The sequence below is a fragment of the Hyaena hyaena genome, unplaced genomic scaffold (assembly GCF_003009895.1).
Source record: "Hyaena hyaena isolate Hyena2069 unplaced genomic scaffold, ASM300989v1 scaffold_928, whole genome shotgun sequence".
Classification (NCBI taxonomy): Eukaryota; Metazoa; Chordata; class Mammalia; order Carnivora; family Hyaenidae; genus Hyaena; species Hyaena hyaena.
The window spans coordinates 171080-190447 of record NW_024081562.1 but is presented as its reverse complement, the minus strand read 5'-3'; the positions used below and the strand labels follow the sequence as shown (position 1 = coordinate 190447).

General features: G+C 44.4%; 1 protein-coding gene and 1 long non-coding RNA gene across 2 annotated transcripts; both read left to right on the top strand.

Moving 5' to 3' along the window:
• The first annotated feature begins 10317 nt into the window (after positions 1-10317).
• Positions 10318-11436, top strand: LOC120222938. Its single transcript, XR_005526150.1, has 2 exons — positions 10318-10347; positions 11231-11436. It is a non-coding gene; the product is annotated as an uncharacterized LOC120222938 (long non-coding RNA).
• Positions 11437-16531: 5095 nt separating this feature from the next.
• LOC120222948 (probable cystatin-15) lies at positions 16532-18957 on the top strand. The gene is made up of 2 exons (XM_039220976.1): positions 16532-16817; positions 18479-18957. The coding sequence occupies exons 1-2, from the start codon at positions 16608-16610 to the stop codon at positions 18545-18547; spliced, it is 279 nt and encodes a 92-aa protein (XP_039076907.1). The 5' UTR covers positions 16532-16607; the 3' UTR covers positions 18548-18957.
• Positions 18958-19368: the final 411 nt, after the last annotated feature.

Genomic DNA, 19368 nt, shown 5'->3' with positions numbered 1-19368 from the left:
GAAAACATGGGGGTCACTCCTACTGTCTGTCTCATGAGTTCCTTGCCCACTTCTCGAGCAGGAGTAGAAGGCTTCTCCCAGAGGTCTCTCCATACCCTGGTGCCCTCTTCCAGATTCCTGTCTTCTTGAGGCCCAGGCTGGGGGACACGAGAGGAAAAGTAATGGTAAAACCTTCCTGGTTCTTTGGTACTTAAAATTCTAATCTTTTTTTTTTTTCTGCTGTTATGTATGTTTCAGAGCCTCTGGGTGGATGCTCCATGCATTCTGTCCAGGTTTTGGAGTTTATTTGGTAGAGTCAGGGTGTCACGGGTTAACTCTGTCTTACCTGGAACTGGAACATTTTCCATTCAACGTTTTAAAAACCACTTTTCCAGTCTCACGTTCAGGTCCTTTATCCATTTTGAGTTTATTTTTGTGCATGGTGTGAGAAAATGATCTAGTTTCATTCTTCTGCATGTGTCATATGTTGCACATATAGGAGGATTAGGAGGAACTTAACTGAGGAACAAGGGGAAGAAGAAGGGGGGAAATGGTGGGGGAGAGGGAGGGAGGCAAACCATGAGAGACTCTTGAATGCTGACAAAAACTGAGGACTGATGGATGTGAGGGGAGGGGGGTATGGGCATGGAGGAGGGCACTTGTGGGGATGAGCACTGGGTGTTACGTGGAAACTAATTTGACAATAAACTATTTGTAAAAAAAAATAATAAAAAAAGCTACTTTTCCACTAAACACTCTACATCCATTAATCCTCTATCTTGGGGTTTCAGGGTTGTCTTCTTTCCTCTGGTAACTGACTATCTTGAAGAGAGTATAGAGGACACTTTCCTTCCTTTGGGAAAAAAAAAACGGAGTTCTAACTTCCCTTGGGACCCACACTTTCCCTTGTCTCTAGCCATGTTTGTAGGAAAAACTGAACCCACTCCCATCAGGGAGAGTCTCCAATGGAACAAGGCTGATCAGTGCAGACCGTACCCCCACCTTCCCCAACTACAGTCAACTGTGGAGCATCAGCTGTGTGCTGGCCCTTCCGGAACAAGGAGCCATTTCCTTCTTTCACAGGAACTTCCAGAAAGCCCTTAGTCTCGCTCTGCACTGGATGGAGCAAGGATATGGGGCTGGGTTCGTGCAGCCAGCCTGCTCCAAGGCATTGCCAGCCATAGGACAGGGCCAATCCTTGGGGGGAATAGAGCAGAGAAGATTTTGGGCATATTTTCCAGGAGAATAGACAAGACTCGATCCTCTCTTATTCATACTCCTCATTTAGAGGAGGACTCAGTGCATGCTCCATGGTTTTGCCTGAAGTTTTCTCTGGGCACAGGACACATTTGCCCATTGTGGAATAGGCCAAAAGTGGCAGACAATGTATGCACTTTGGAGCACCCATTAAACATGTCATGCCGGAGCTGGGGACTCAGTATTCTAGTTTGTTCCTCAGGTGGACAAACATAATTCTGATGTATATGTTCCATATTGTCTCCCAGACATCCTCATGGAACAGAGCCCCAGTTGCCCACAGCAGTCACCTACTCATTAGCAACTTGGAATTAGCTTCCTTCCTTGCCTCTCTCATTGTGCTTCCTGGTACCAGCAGAACCTGCTGTGCAGCTGTCCCACAGGCAGGTGTGACAGACCATGGAGTCTTCACCTGTCTGAGGAAAAACAGGTTCAAGCCTGAAATGGCCAGTGGAAGAATGGCCATTAGAAACTTCTGCTCAGGTGCTCAGCCTCTCCACGTTCTCATTTCCATACAGGTGGCCTTGGTCTGTATTTAAGACACTTCTGGCTGTAATAATGTGTGACCCTTTTTCAGAAACAACAAAGGAAAAAACAAAAGTATTTTCCTGCTGCTGAGTCAGGATAGATGGATCACAGAACTGCACAGGGACACAGCCACCACTGCAGCTTGTGTCCCTCACGCTGAGACAGTGTCCTTCCTACTGATCCATCTCCCTCATTTTCTCATGTATCTCCATGTGCCAAGGGGACTGCTGTGTCCCAGTCTTGCAGAATTTATAAAAAGAAGTTTAATTTTAAAAGAATCTGACACTTACAGAAATGCTGTAATTACAATGCAAAGAACTTTTCCACTGAAACATTTGAGAAGTTAGTGAAGTGCTGTCTCATCATTCTGAATATGTTAGTGAGTGATTGCTACAAACAGGCACATTCTCCTCCCTATCTACAACGCAAACATGGAATCCAAGGAGTGAACACAAGCTTACTTTCTGCCTGATTCTCAGTCCCTGTCAAGGAAGAAGCAAGCTTCCTCCAGCGTCACCTAATGGCAAAGCAGCAGGATATCCTGTTGGACCTCCCAGGACAAGAGATCTCTTTTCCTCCCAAGTTTCCCATCACAAAAGGATGCAGAACTATGTGGCACACTTGCTCTTCCGTTTGGGAAGATTCCTCAGTCTTTCCTTGAGTTTTATGACCTTGACATTTTTGAAGGGCCATTATAGTATAGAATTTCCCTAAGTTTATATTTGTCTAATGTGTGTATTAGCATGGCATGCTGGTAAGTGCTCCTCCAGTGCAGAAACTTGTCTTTGGATTTCTCCTGGTCTGTGCCCATTGACCTTGGTGAACACACACACCTCCCACCTCCTCTCAAATCCCCAGTTCTGACCCTGCTCCCTTGAAAATGGGAGGCTCTGGTCTTCTAGTGGTTGCCTTTCCAACTGTCTTGATCTCTCACAGCTTCTGAAATAGTAACAATCAGATGCATTCAGAGCTAAGGAATGGGAATGTCCCTGTAGAAAACATGTGTATTCATTGGTTTATCATCTCAAAGACAAGGTCAGAGGTGTGAGATGAGGCAGGAGAGCAGAAACCTATTGGCTTTGATCTGGGCTCCCCAAGGATTTGAACTACATTGGTGCTTGATCCTGCTTCTGATTTATGGCTAAATGACTAAGAAAAAGACCTTTCTTTTGCACCATTGAAAAACGTTGCTATGTAGACCTTCAGAACTCTCAAGAGGATAAAATATACTTTATATAAGAATATATAAAATATATTTATACAGGTGTTTGCTCTGCTGTGTGCTGTTGAGTTTTGATCATTCCTTGGTAATGATCAATCTCAATGTGATATAATAATTGGACACCCAGGCAAGCATCAGTTGTTCTGATATACATGGCACAGATTCAAGAAGGGCCAACATAAGCCTTTTAGTGCTCTTGGACAACACTCTTGCTCTAGAAAGAGGTAGCAGCGCACAGTCCAGCTGGGAGACCAGAGGAGAGCCAATAGGTTCAAGTTGGCTTGTGTTCAGGGAAGGGGTTCTTTTCTCTCTCATCCCCCTGCAGACACATGTGGACCAGAGGGCAGTGCCACAGGTGTTTATAGGAGCAGCATACCCTCTGGAACCATATACTTCTTTCTTTTATAATTCAGAATTTTCCTGAGCCCCTATTATGTATATACAATGTTTTTTTTTATTGTGGTAAGACACATAACATGAAAGTTATGGTTTTAACCATTTTTAATTGTACATTCCCTTGGTGTTAAGTACATTTACATTGCTGTGCAGCACCATCCATCTCTAGAACTTTCCCATCTTCCTAAACTTAAACTCTGTACTCATTAAACAATAACACCTCATCTCTTCCCCCATTACCCCAGAAACCACTTTTGTACTTTGTTTGTATGGATTTTAATATTCTAGGTACTTCATGTAAGTGAAATCATACAATATTTGTTCCTTTGTGACTGCTTATTTCACTTAACATAATGCCCTCAGTGTTCACCCATGTTGTAGCTTGCAGGAGAAATTTCTTTCCCTTTTAAGGCTGAATAGTATTCCATTATATGAAAATACAATATGTTTATTCATTCATCTGTTGATGGACATAGGTTGCTTTCAGACTTTTGGCTATTGTGACAAATGCTTCTGTGGACATGGGTGTGTACATATATGTTCAGCCCTGAGCCCCATTCTGGAGCAGTAACTTTTGAACTCCAGCAGAACTCCCAGGGTCCCTGACCTTGGTAGCTCTCTGCTTTGTTTATGAGCCTCTAGTGAGTCCAGTCACCTGGAGGCCTGATCTTTATACAGAAGAAGGGAAACAGCCCTGCTGACTGTCCCAGAGACAGTGCTGGACCCTGGACCAGAGGCCAAAAACAGAATGAAGAGAGCTTTAAGGCAGAGCCAGATTGCAAATTTGCTATTTCAAATGGAATCAAATGCTATTTCAAATGAAAAAAAAAATTTCTTCTTTTCATATAAACCTTCTGAAAGTGAAGGATTACAGGAGAATTGCTCAGGAAGCAAGGGCACGTCACTTCTGCTTCAGGCTCTATCCACCAGGCTCACAGGGCCCAGGTATTCTTTAGATAAGCCATACCAAATCTGAGAGGCACGAGAGAGTGGCCAAGGAAGGTTCTCTTCACCTATAAATATCCACTAAGGGCACAGCACAGGGGCCACCAGATTGAAAGAAAATTTTCATCAGTACTGCAATTGACTTCAGAAGGCAGCAACTCAATTCAGCATATCCCTACCTACTCCTTGATGCTTAAATTCCCCCCACGTGGTGACTCAGCCTGGTCTTCATGGTGAAGACTTGAGCTGAAGGCACTATTCACAGCTCCTGGGAGACACAGATGGTGGTGGGACACTCCCCTGGCATCAAACTGTATCATCCCTATCCTGCTTGATTGAAAGAAATATCTGAAGGGGAGAGAAGGAAGGGAAGGAAGTGAGGGAAGGGAGAGGACCCCAGTGTATGAATGGAAGAGTAGGAGGCAGTGACCTTACACTGGAGAAGAGGTGTTTCTTTGCCTCAAATGAGGGATAAAACATGGAGTTTAGCACCTGCCAAGAAGAACAGCTGATGAGACCATGAAGGGCTATATCCTTTGTGTAAAAGTTAACTGGAAATAGACCACTTCAAGAAGTGCCACTTTGAATCTTCAAAGAACGGAAATAAAAGAACTAACTACCTAGAATTCTATAGCCAGTAAAATTATTCCTCAAAAATGAAGGAACAGGCTGGGTGGCTCAATTGGTTGGGCAGCAGACTTTGGCTCAGGTCATGATCTCACAGCTCATGAGTTTGAGCCCTGTGTTGGGCTCTGTGCTAACAACTCAGGGCTTGGAGCCTGCTTCCAATTCTGTATCTCTCCTTCTCTCTGCCCCTCCCCAACTCATGCTCTGTTGATCTCTCTCTCTCTCTCTCAAAAATAAATAAACATTAATTTTTTTAAAAAAAGAAGGTGAAATAAAAACATTCTCAGACCAAGTAAAAGCAGAGAAACTTCAAAAATTCTTAAAGACTGAAAAGGTTCAGAGTATGTTTTCTGTTCACAGTAGACAACTACAATAGAAACTTAATTTGAAAAACTGCCTATACAAGTAGTAGTATATTTCTAAATAATTCAAGGGTCAATGAAAAATCATATAAGAAATAAGAAAATACTTTGAACTGGAAGATAGTGAACATATGGCATAGCAAGATTTCTGAGATACAGCCAAAGCAGGGCAGAGAGGAAATTTTAAAGCCTTAAAATTCATATATCACTCATGCTTGAAAGGCACAGAGAGAGGAGAGGAAAGAATATTGGCTGAACCTCTAAGACACAGGCTCCCATGGAAGTAGAATTATTTAGTGAGAAGACTGGTTTTGAAAAAAAAAATTAACTAAAAGATATATTATCAAGTTCCAACGAAAAATAAATCCTTAAGGGAGTTCTTTAGGGGGTAGAAAATGGTCCCTGTGAAAGTAATGTTGAAGGAGTGATGCAGAGCAAAAGGGTAAATGCAATTGATTTAAAACAATCATATTGGCTTATGGGCTCTCAGATATGTAGAATTCAAACGTATGACAGCAAGAACATAAAAGGTGGGTGGAAAGTTAGGAGTAATAGTATTCTAAAGTATTTCCACCATCCTTGAAATGGTAAAAGTATTAATTTACAGTAGATTCGATTAACTGATTGTTGCTTGTCGTAATCGCTAGAGATACCACTAAAAGAAAAGTAAAATAAAGGGTAAATAAGGCCATTAAAAGAATGAAATGAAACAATAAAACTATCTTGATAATTCAAAGGAATGTAAGAACAGACAATGAAATAATTAGAAAACAAGTAGAACTATGGTTGATTGGAACCCTAACATATCAATAATGGTAATAATAGCTGTCAGTGAGCAGTAATATGAGTAACTGTAAATGGAATAAATCCTCAAAATAAAAGACGTTTAGATTGATTTAAAAACTGTTTGCTGCTGGGGCGCCTGGGTGGCTTAGTCTGTTAAGCGTTCGACTTTCGCTTAGGTCATGATCTCACGGTTCGTGGGTTCGAGCCCCGCGTCGGGCTCTGTGCTGACTGCCAGCTCAGACCCTGGAGCCTGTTTCAGTCTGTGACCCCCTCTCTCTCTGACCCTCCCCTGCTCATGCTGTCTCTCTCTCTCTCTCTCCTAGAAATAAATAAAACATTTAAAAATTAAATAAATAAAGTTTGAAAAAAAACGCTGCTCACAAAAGCACATCTTAATGATTAGGACACCATATGTGAGCAAAAAAATGGATGAAGATATATCATGAAAACAATGCTGCTGAAGTAGCTCTGACATCAGACAAGATAGACCGCAAAGCAAGAGGAATTACTTGGGATAAAAAGCACAACTTATAATGGTAAATCGTTGGCCACCAAAGTGGTAACAGTTCTATTTGCACAAGCACTTAATTACAGACTCATAATATATAAAGCAAACATTATGAGGAAAGAAAAACACATAAATTCACAATCATAATCATAGTGAGAGACTTTAACACATCTCTGAATAATAGAGAAAAAAGAGACCCAAACCCAAACCAGATCAAACCAAACTCAATACAACAAAACAAAATAAAATAGGTAACTATATGGAAGGTTTGAATGAAATGGTGTACTGAGATAGATATCTAACTCCCCCAAAATACAGAATACACATTATGTTCAAGAACATATACAGATGTCTGCATGGCTCAGTTGCTTAAGTGTTTCCCTCTTGATCAGTTTGTGATCTCATGGTTGTGGGATCAAACCCCTTGTCTGGCTCTTGCACTGAGCTTGGAACCTGCCTGGAATTCATTCTCTCTCTCTCTCTCTCTCTCTCTCTCTCTGCTCACACTGTCTCTCTCTCAAAAATAAAAATAAATAAAACTGGGAAAAAAGGACATATAGAATGTTGACCATATTCTGGGCAACAAAACAAATCTCAACAAATTTTGAACAAGAGAAATAATAGGATGTTTTCTAACTATAGAAGACTTCAGCTTGAAGTCAATAAAAATGATTAGAAAATTCGCTATGGTTGGGGCGCCTGGGTGGCTTAGTCGGTTAAGCGTCCGACTTTCGCTTAGGTCATGATCTCGCGGTTCGTGGGTTCGAGCCCCGCGTCGGGCTCTGTGCTGACTGCCAGCTCAGAGCCTGGAGCCTGTTTCAGTCTGTGATTCCCTCTCTCTCTGACCCTCCCCTGCTCACGCTATCTCTCTCTCTTTCTCTCCTAGAAATAAATAAAACATTTAAAAAAAAAAAAGATTTCTCTAAAAAAAAAAAAATTCGCTATAGTAGAAATTAAACAACACAGCTACAATAGCCCACAGGTCAAAAAGAAATCACAGTGAAAATAAGAACATATTTTTTAATTAAGAGGAAACTAATCATAGGCATATCACCTGGGGATAGGCCAGATGTACTTTCTGGTAGAGGAGGATCAGACAGCTCCCCCACCTTCCCCATTACTGGCTTCACACCTTATTCTCCCCTGGGTCTGGCTAGTGCTGTTGGTTCCAGCCACGGTTATAAGCATTCTTGGCCAGTGACTTCGTTCCCCAGAAATGGGCTTACCAGAGTTTCTAGGGATTCGTGTTATTCTGGCAATCCTTGGTACACAGCCAAGGAGGCAAGCAAGATGGGTGCAAGACTAGGCAGGAGTGGGGCTGAGATAGCAGGAGGGACCCTCTCAGGGGGCAGCTCAGGCAGGAAGTCCTGGAAATGTTGCATGCATGTCCTTGTGTTCAGGGTTTTTGTGATAAAGTGGTGAAAATGTGACCCCTTGCTCTGCTTTTTGTTTGGTTATGATGGGAGCGCCAAGGCAGGTGGATGGAGAAGTGGAGTTGAATAGAGGCGTCAGTTAAAGGGGGGAGTTCAGCAGCTCTGAGAGCAGGGCTGTGTGAGATCTGGAGCTGTGGAGTGCAGCCCAGCTGTAGCTACCACCCCCACCCTCTGTGTGTCACCAGTCCTTGGTGCTGACAAAGCACAAAATGTTCCTGAAGATGCCTCTCTTTCTGGGGCTCATTGTGCTGGGTGCTCATGTCTGGACCATTTAAAAAGAATTGATAGACATTAGTAAGCACCATGATTATTTTGTGGCATCTGTGGAGTTTTCTCTGGCTCAGTTCAATGAAGACAACATGGAAGAGCATTCATACAGGTTGTTGGAGGTCAGGCAGGTCCAGCAAATAGTAGGTGGCAGTCATTCTCTCTATGCACAGATTCACCCCACATGAACTGCCCAGAGCCAGGCACCATGACAGCAGGGCTCTGATGGGGAGTGATGTCTCACCTCTAAACTACACTCTTAAAGAGACTGGGTTTGGCTCCTTCTGTGCACAGACCCCATTAGCTTCCCTCAGTCTTCCCATTTTCTGAACCTATCTCTTCCTTGGACAGCAGCCAGCCTTGGACACCTGGAGGTCAGAGGAGCTTCTCGGGCACAGGTGCTCTACTGGGTCTCCCAGTGCCTGTGCCCTGTCCTAGCTCAGGGTCTGTGGACCACACAAGTGGGGTGAGGGTACATGAGTATGTGTATGTGAGTGTGTTGTTGGTGTGTGTTGGAGTTATGACTGGGTATCATGTGTCAGCTGTAGGAACTGAGTTCCAAATGAAGTCAGTTTTCTAGACAATTACAGGTCAGTCTAGTGAGAGGCAGGTTCCTTCCTATGGTGATTTCTGGCTACATTTCTTTTTTTTAATTTTTCAATAGTCTAACAATAATCTTTTTTAAAAATAGTTTATTGTCAAGTTGGTTTCCATATAACACCCAGTGCTCATCCCCACAAGTGCCCTCCTCCATGCCCATCACTCCCCTTCCCCTGCCCCTCCACACCCCCAGAGGAAGAGAGGAAAACCATGAGAGACTCTTGAATGCCAAGAACAAACTGAGAACTGATGTGTTTGAGTTCTTCTTGAGTTTTCATGGACTTCTACTTAAAAAGAAGAAATAATAACTTTTATTTTCAGTGTGGATGGAAATAGAGGGTATTATGCTAAGTGAAATAAGTCAGTTAGAGAAGGACAGATCATAATTTTACTCATGTAGAATTTGAGAAACTCAACAGATGAACATAAGGGAAGGGAAGGAATAATAAGACAAAAACAGAGATTGAGGTAAACCATAAGACTCTTAAATACAGAAAACAAACTGAGGGTTGCTGGAGGGGACGTAGGTGCAGGGATGGGTTCAATGGCTGATGGGCATTAAGGAGGGCACTTGTTTGGATGAACACTCATTGTCATATGTAAGAGATGAATCACTGGGTTCTACTCCTGTAGCCAAGACTACTCTATATGTTAACTAACTTGAATTTAAATAATAAAAAAGAAATAATAACTGTTAATAACTTCTGATAGAAGCCTAATAAACACATGGAACAACTCTGGATATTTGGAAATATCCAGTTTGGTGAATGTTAGCAAGAAGAGCCCTTCTGTACAGTCAGCTGCCATATGAAGAGAGGCAGAGAATTCCCAGCTCCCAGGACCCTCTATGTCCCCATCTAGATGTTGTCCTGAAAGGGACAGCCAGCTCTGATGTCTGATCAGTGGACTAACACACCTGTTATCCTACTCTCCAGAGAAGGACTCACTGGTGTGCTTACCTTTTGTCTGGCTGGTCCCGTGCAGGTGTCCAATGAGAGATGAGTGGTGCTGTCAGTGTTGCTGTAGACCACGCAGGCTCCTTGCTGTGCAGCCTTCCATCCTGTGCATTCATGGTGCTGTGGATGTGACTAGTAGCTACAGATCATCAGGAAGAGTGCTGCAGGGAAGATTCTAGTGCATGCCTTAGGTGCAAATCAAGACCCCTTTCTGTTGGTTATATGCTTACAGAGAAATTACAGAGGATTTACATATCCTATTTATACGTATATTTTCATCTTTTGCCCACTTTTCTACTTGATTTTCTGTCTTTTATTCATTCATGGAAAGCAAATATTTAGACAGTTGTTTTATAATTTCTTCTTGACAGGGGTGGACAATGTTATTTTTAATGGAGCTGAAGTTGCACCACACAATTTATAAAAGCAGGATGAAGACATAAACAACTGTCCCTTGCAAGAAGACCCAAGAGTGAAAAAGGTTTTAGAATAAAATTAAAAACAATATTAGGGAGGGTCTATGAAAGTAAGCTTGGGTAGTTTTTAGGGATGATCCTGGGCCAGAAAAAGCATTCTGGTCCCTCTCTCCCCAGGTCCCAGGGCACTCCCCGCCCTGGGGAGGAAAGTTGGTCACACTAAGCAGACAGAGCTGCTTCCAGCAGAGCAGTGAACCTGAGCTCTGTGCTCACCTGGCTGCTCCACCAGAGACACCCTGTGGACACTGATATAACCTTCCTCCCAGGATGGAGTCCACCTCAAGAGCCCATCCTGGATGCTTCCTTGGACCTCAGGCTTGGACAGACCTTCTTCACTCTCTGTGGTCCTAGTTCTTCCCTTGCTCCTGTATTTTGGTTTTGGAGCACTGTTTAGTTTGTTTGGTCATCCCACCTTCCCCTCTATTCCCCTGGGCTTCTAGGATGTGTCTCAGTCTTGCATTCCAGCCTTAGAGGTAGCCTCCTCTCAGGGTAGATTTGCAGCTGCTGCTGAATATTGGGTGTCCAGCTGGACCACCTCCTGGGTAGTCTGCTGGCTCCATCAGAGCTCACGGATGTGTGTAGGGGTGGTGTTGAAGCCATGTCTACTTGATTCTCTACCACATGCACTGGTAGGACCTCTGAAGGGCCAGTGATGGTCCCACCACATGCTCTCTCAGGAGCCCCTGTCCCACATGTGCAGATTGAGCAACCCCTGCCCAACATTTGGGTGGAACCTTGAGCTTCTCAAATACTACCCCAGGCCACTGTTTACTTTTGCTTTTCATCTTTTGTAGTTTTTCATGCACCTTGAACTCTTACTCAGTCCTTCATGATAAGTGTTTTCTATGTGTTAATCTCTGTTCTAATCTCATAATTACTTTTTTTCAGGTGAATTGCACCTTTATTGTGGATATCAGACCATGGTTTTCCCAGTTCTCCCTCTTGAACAGCACGTGTGTGTAGAAATAGGCTGGGAAGGAGCCCCTGGATCCTCAAGCAGAAGTTCCTTTTCCTCCAGAGAGTGACAGTCAGTCTGCATGTACTCCCATGTCTATTCAGCACCAGGAGAATTAAAGGCATCTCAGAGCACTTTATGGGTCCCTGTCAGTTTTGCACTTTCCTGCGTTGTTTTTATTTTATAAATGTTGCTGTGACAAGAAGTGGAGAATTGATCATCCTTATTGGTCTTACCTTGTCTGTCAGTGCAGAGTGTTGAGTCAATCAGACTTGCCAGCTCACGGGAGGCTGCTCTAGCGGTTCTTTCAGGGCCCCAGTGGTTGGTTGGTATATTTATCCATTCAGTTGTCTATCCATTCATCCATGCATCCATGCATCCATGCATCCATGCATCCATCCATCCATGCATCCATGCATCCATTCCTTCCTTCATTCTCCAGTCTTTCCAAGCCCCTCATCCATTCCACTCAAAAGGAATGCAGACAATTTTGTGAGGGAACAGCCACCTGCATCTTCTCTCTTCCATCTCAAGTGATAGGCTCACAATAGGGTGGTCCTTCTGAAGAGGGGCCATATCTCATCACAGGGGCTGGAGATGGGTGAATGAAGCTGACAAAAGTCTTTGTACTCCATGGACACTCAGTAGGTTATCTACACGGGAGGCTCCTGAGGCTCTTCAAGCAAGTCTTCTTCAGAGCTTTTGAGGATAGTTTGGAACATGATCGCTCCAGTCACCAAGTCCTACCTATTCCCTGATATACCTGTACCCTCCTCCCAGACTGGCCTCAAAGGCTGCCAATACCAATCACTACCCCCTAGAGCAGGCATGTGGTGACAGCATTCAGCCTGATGAGTAAGTATGGCTTCTGGGATCCTTGCAAAGAATAGCACTGAAAGGCCAGGGTGAAGAGAGTGTGGAAGCACCTGGGGGCATGACTGGGACAGAGAGGCATTGGCAATGCTGCTTGGAGAAATCCTTTAGAATGGAGGGATTAGGCATTACCCTAACCACATTTAGGTTTCTAGGGTATCTAATTTGACTGTGGCTGAAAGTCAGTCCTTTTCTTGCTGATGTGTTCCCAAGATGCGGCTATAAACACTATGGGAAGCTTCATCGGGCCTGAGCCAGGTTTGGTCCTTTTATTTTTTTTAATTTTTAACATTTATGTCTTTTTGAGAGGCACAGAGAGACAGAGCACAAGTTGGGGAGGGGAAGAGAGAGAGAGAGAGCGAGAGCGAGAGGGAGACACAGAATCCAGAGCAAGCTCCAGGGTCTGAGCTAGCAGTCAGCACAGAGCCAGATGTGGGGCTCACAAACTGTGAGATCATGACCTGAGCTGAAGTCAGATGGTTAACGAGCTGAGCCACCCAGGCACCCCCACGTTTGGTCCTTTGACCAACCTGTGTATAGAATTTCTGAAATCTCCCCACAATTTGATAAGGGCAAATACAAACTAAAAAGGTAGGTATGTGGTCAGCACAGCCAGCATATTACCTACACTTGGCCTGAGATCACTCAGGTTCAGAGTGGTCTAGACATTCATTGCTCAGGGGCCTGTGCTGGCTGAGGACAGCCAGAGCCTCCTTGAGCAGTAATTGGTGCTACTCACAGGTGCCCCTCATAAGTGAACACCTTTATCTTTGCTCCCATTTAAAATTGGGAAGGGCTGGCATCTTGTTCTTTACAATTATGCTGTCCTTTGAGCTCAGATACACCTTATGAGCACCTGGGGGCTTTGCAAATGTCTCTGTGTTAATGCCATGTCCCCCAGCAGACCCAGCCACTGGGTCATTTTAAACCCCTATACAAGGACACCTAGGGGACTCAGATGGTTAAGCATCCAACTTTGGCTCAGGTCATAGTTTCATGGTTCATGAGTTTGAGCCCTGCATCGGGCTCTGTGTTGACATCACAGAGCCTTCTTTAGATTCTGTCTCCCTTTCTTTCTGCCCCTTCACCCTCCTTATCAAAAACAAACAAACAAACAAATAAATAAACATAAAAAAATAAGCCTTGCACTGCTGATTCTAATGAGTCTCCCATTGGACACAAAGGTGTGAGTGCAGGTTTGTTATTCTGACTGTGGCCTCCTTTAGCTCTCAAAAAGTATGGGACTAGAAACATAGTCTTTTGAGAACTGAAGGTCACAGCTTTGCTTGAATATGAGAGTTACAACAGTTCTATCCTTGGGCTACTTCTTATGGTCTACAGATCAGTATAGCCACACCCAGGTCTAGAGGGAGAATAATCAAACCCCGATCCAATAACTGACAAAACCCACCAGGTAAAAATCAGAAAATGTATACAAAAATTTAAGAATACATCGATTTTTGTTTTTTTGTTTTTATCTTATTTTTTACAAATAGTTTATTGTCAAGTTGGTTTCCATATAACACCCAGTGCTCATCCTCACAAGTGCCCTCTTCCATGCCCGTCTTTCCCCTCCCCCCCACACTCATCAGTCCTCAGTTTGTTCTCAGCATTCAAGAGTCTCTCATGGTTTGCCTCTCTCCCTCTCCCCCACTACTTCCCCCCTTCTTGTCCCCACGGTCCTCTGTTAAGTTCCTCCTAATCCTCCTATACGTGCAAACATATGGTATTTGTCCTTCTCCGTCTGACTTATTTCACTCAGCATAACACCCTCTAGTTTGATCCATGTTGCTACACATGGCCAGATTTCATTCTTTCTCATNCTATACGTGCATACATATGGTATTTGTCCTTCTCTGCCTGACTTACTTTGCTACGGATAACCCCCTCTAGGTCCATCCATGTTGCTACACATGGCCAGATTTCATTCTTTCTCATTGCCATGTAGTATTCCATCGTATAGATGAACCACATCTTCTTGATCCATTCATCCGTTGATGGACACTTAGGCTCTTTCCATGTTTTGGCTTTTGTTGAGAGTGCTGCTAAGAATACATAGATTTTTTATTATTGTTCAGAGTTTAGCTAAGCTATTCCAGGGTACTGCTGCCTTGGGATTCACTTTGTGTGGCCAAGGGGCCTGAGGGTTGCTAAAAGTGACACTAAACTCTTATATAAGCACAAGCATGTGCCCTAGAGTCAAAAGCAAATGGAAGTACCCAATATGACTTCCCCTGTCTCCCCTGCCTCCCTGAGCCTTCCCTTTGTGTGCCCTTACACAAGACTCTTATGGGGTTTATCAGAACTCTACTCTTTAGGGTTGACTTGACCAATCTGGTCCCGTCCTAAGAACCCCAAAGCACTCCATCCAGTAAAACCATGTACCCCAGATCTTTTGGCTCCATCTGCATTGTGCCTTGAGCTCCCCATGTGGCCACTTCAGCTTGCTGAGTGCCTCCCCCAGGACCTGTGAGTGATAGATCCTCTATTTCAATTTCTTCTATGGTCCCTTGCTGAACCAAGATGTACCATGCATCACTCTGTGATACACTTCAGTGTTATTTTGGCAAATTAATAACAATTATATAAAATATTCACCACCAACTACACACCATGTATTCTTCAGCTATAGAATATTGATCCAAACTGACCATATTCTAATCCATAAACAAAATCTCAATGAACTTGAAAGAATTGATATATGGAATATTTTTTTGGCTTTAGTGGCATTAAGATTGAAATTAAGGAGATAAATGATTGTCGAGTCAGTAACTCAGATTTAAATTTAAATAACACATGGGCTGGAGAAGTAATCTTAGTTCTGATTAGGGTATATTATCAAAGAAATGATTAAAACTTATGATGTGATAAGTATTTATGGCGATACTGGGGTTCAGCTTTAAGGAAAGCAATGGTCCGGACAGGCACATGCTGAAGATGGACACTAGGATAACTGATGATTACAATCTCTCTCTCAAGAATGCAAGGAAATTATCACAAAAATGTATAATCAAAGGAAAGAAGAAATAGATTGATAGAAAGGGTCAAGAAATCCAACATCTAGTCCATTGGAAGGCCTCATGAAATCACTGAACCCTGGTGAGAGAGTGAGGCAGTCACATCCCACGTTAGGAATGAAAAGGGACCTCGTTACAGATCCTGCAGTTCTCAAAAGGTGACAATGGCCCTTTTGTCATCCTGCTGCTGGGAGTAGGGGAAGAATCAGTCAGGCCTCTGAGGTCCTCAGGGGAAGAAACACTCAGACTCAAACATACTTGGAGGTAGATTGTGGAGTCCTCGGGATGACTGTCCTTAGATGCCCATGCCTCCAGCCATATACTGATGTGCAAAAGTGAAGATGGTCACAAGAGTGTCTTCCACTCTGGCCACACTCCCATCTCTTCCTGGGGTAGCCCCAGTCTGTACTTACGGCCTGTTCCCACTGCTGTGGCCCTGGCCCTGTACCCTTTCTGGGATCACCATCAATGTACATGTATCTATTTACTCCATGCCCAAGGTGGAAAAATCCTTCCTTTGTAGAGTGTCCTCATATGCGTGGGCAGCATGTCGTACTTTCCCAGTGTGCTCACTCCCATTGCTTTGTTAAGTCAGGAAAGTTCCTTACTACCTCTTCTCTGTGAGAAGCCTGACAACAATGACATGGCAAAGGCCATGGGACCTTAAAGTGGCAGAGCTGTGTGAAAATGTATGTGGGCTGGGCCTGAGCTGGACCTGCCCTTCCCAGTTCCTGACCCATGCCCATGGCTGCCATCCATGTCCATTCCAACAGAGCCCTGCCCTGGGCTAGTATGCCCCCCTTTTCCTGGGCATTGTCTCCACTCACCCCAGGACATTAGAAACCCCTCTTCCCACTGCCAAGCACAGCCAGACCTCATGGAAAGTAGGTCAGTAGGTGCCAGAGGTGATGGAAGTGATAGTGCACCAGTGGTGGCCCTTCTCTGTACCCTCCTGATGTCCCCAGGGACCATGGGCTGCAGCCATGGTCAGAGGTAGACCTTGTTTTTACCTCAACTACCCAGGACTCAGGGCCTACCAGTGTTCCTAAGAGTTCCTGTGACTTGCCAGGTGTAGAATACACTGTCATGAGAGCAAGGGAGGTGGGCCAAGACCCCTGATCAGGGACTATTAGGGCCAGGCTAGGGCAGGGGAATGTAGCTCTGGAAACAGAGCATCTTTAATGCATGTTCCTGGGTCCAAGGCTTATGGAACAAAGGAGTGGAAATTAAGAGCTCCTGCTCTGCCTTCGGTTTGTGATGATGGGAGGGACAAGGCAGGCAGTCAAGGGGAGGAGCTGGACAGAGCACTGGCCAGTAGCCCAAGGACTCCTTGGGGTAGGGCTATGTAGGATGAAAAGCTGCAGAGGGTGGGCCCAAACCAGCTGCTGCCTTGCCATCCGTGTGCTTCTGGCCTCCAGGGATGACACCAGACAGCATGCTCCTGAAGGCACCCCTGCTTCTGGGGCTTATTGTGCTGGTGCCTCATGTCTGCAGTTCTGACTTTGTGGACATTAATAAGAGAGCAAATTACTTTGCCCTATGTGTGGAGTTTGCAGTGTTCCATTTCAACCAAGTCTATCCAGATGAGTATGCATACAAGCTGCTGTGGATACGACGAAGCCAGCGCAAGGTAAGTGGCAAGTCCTCCCTCCCTGTGGCTCCATGTTCACCTTGAGACCACACCTGGGAGGGGCGAATCCTGGATCCACAGAGAAGAGCAATCCTAAATGCCCAGATCTGTTTGTGTCTGTGTGTCATCATTTTAATTTGGCAAATATTGTTTAAAAAATACAAGGCCTCATTAGAAGTGTTCCAGGTTTCCAAATCTAAATCTTATTAGAATCCAAAGGGTAAAGAAATTTCCGTTGGTAATTTCAATCACATGATTTTTAATGAGTTGTAACTTGTTCCTTTTTTATGATGTGTAATTTACTTAGTCAAGCATACAAGTCCACCCAGGAATTACCAAAGAAATTTAGCCTCATCCTCATTGTCTGATTTTTAGATATACCTATATAACTCTTTGGCTATAAATCAGACATTTGCCTTGTTTCATATGATTTTTATTTTTTGTATTATTTTATTGTATTTTATTTCTATTTCCATCTGCATCCAACACAAAGTAAAACATCTTAAACCAAAAAAAAAAAAAAAGAAGTGTTCCAGGTTTCCAATTTGTTTCCTTCATGAGTGAGGTCCCTGAATTACAGAGGGGATAAACAAAGAGGTGAGCAGAAAGCAAGCACTGAAGGCAGAGATCCAGCAGTGGAGTGAGGTGGGGAAGAACAGGGGCTGATGAAGCAGCTGAGAGAAGCCAGAGCTGCAGGGATAAACAAACAAGAAAAACTAAGAAAAGCAGTAGATGCGAGACAAAATCCTAAGAAGGAAAGGCATGACAGCAGTTGAACTGTGAGGCTCCTGCATGAAGCACTGTGGGTCCAGGCCTGGGTAGGAGGTGGCAGAGAAGACAGACAGAAATGTGTTCTAATGGGACTGTTATGCTGCTAAGGACAGGCCAACAGCCCACAAATTCATAACTGAAATGGTGGAAAGCTGGGGCAAGAGCTATACGAGTGGGGGCCCAGGGCTGAGGGGCGGTGAGGGGCATGGGGAGTGGTCAGGGAAGGCATCTAAATGATGGGTACTCCTGGAAGGACACAGTCACATGGAGGGTGGGGATGAAGAGGGCAAGCAGTTGTGAAGAGGACCCTAGGGGGACAAGTGGCAAGGGTCCCTGGGGATGGCCTGAAATTCTAGGGACTGGGGTTGCTAAGAAAGAGGTGCAGAAAGGCAAGAGTGCTGTGGGAGGTGGGACTAAGAGCTCCTTCAGGGCTCCTGGTGAAGACTTAGGATGTTATCCTTGGAGTTCTGGAGACCCATGGAAGGGGGTCTCTCAGAGGCTCCGCAGCCACTGGGATACAAGGGATGGTACCCTGATCACTGGGAAGTGGAAGAAATGCTGGCTTCTGCATCTGTTGGAGGCTAATGTGGGGTGCCCTGGTATTGAGGGTATGAAAGAGAGAGAGGCTCAAGGACAGACCCTGGGTGTTTTTGCAGAACACATGGGTGTGCAGTAACTCTATTAACTGAAAAGACGCAGCACGTTTGGAAGAGAGACAAACAGATCTGAGCATTTGAGATTTCTAAAACAGCCCAGGCAGAAGGCCTTGTGTTGAAGACCCTTAGGAGTGGAAAAGAGGTTGGGTCTGATAGAAATGTGTTATTAGTCTCTTTTGGGCAAACCTTTCCCACTGCTGTTTATTCTTATCATTTTGTGCTTTCTTTGGACAGAATACAGACTGCTGTCCAGAACTCATTCTGTCCATGCCCAGATTCTGGTCCCCACATGAACTGTCCTGATCCAAGCACCATACCAGCAGAGCTCTGATGGGGAGAGTCTCACCCCTTCATTACATTCTTGAAGAGAGCCCATGCACAGAGCCCACCAGCTTCTTTCCCATTTCCTGACCCTCTGCCTCTTCTTTAGATAGCAGTCAGCCCTGGACTCCTGGAGGCTGCAGGAGTTCCTTGGGCATAGAGACTACAGCTGATGCTTCAGCCCCTGCACTCTGTCCTAGCTCAGGGTCTGGTGAACATTCAAGTGGGGTCATTGGTGCGTGTGTGTGTGTGTGTTGGTGATGTTGATGGTACATGTCTAGGTATGAATAGCTACCGTGTGTCAGCTGTAAGAACTGAGTCCCAAGTGAAGTCAGCTTTCTAGACAATTCCAGGTCAGTCCACTGAGAGGCAGATTCCTCCCTATGGTGATTTCTGGCTACATTTATATGTTTGAGTTCTTTTTTAATTAAAAAAATTTTAATGTTTAATTATTTTTGAGAGAGGGAGGGAGAGAGTGAGCACAAGTGGGGGAAGGGGGAACAGAGAGCAAGACGGGGATACAGAATCCCAAGCAGCCTCCAGGCTCTGAACTGTCAGCACAGGACCCAACGCGGGCCTCAAAGCCATGAGGTGGGAGATCATGACCTGAGCCAAAGTCAGACACTTAACTGACCGAGCTACCCAGAGGCCCCTGTTTGAGTTCTTTTTGCACCTTCATGGACTTTTTCTATTTAACAAAATAAAATAATAACTGTTAATAACTTCTGATAGAAGCCTAATAAACACATGGAACAACACTGCTTTGGAAATATCCAGTTTGGTGAATGTTAGCAAGAAGAGCC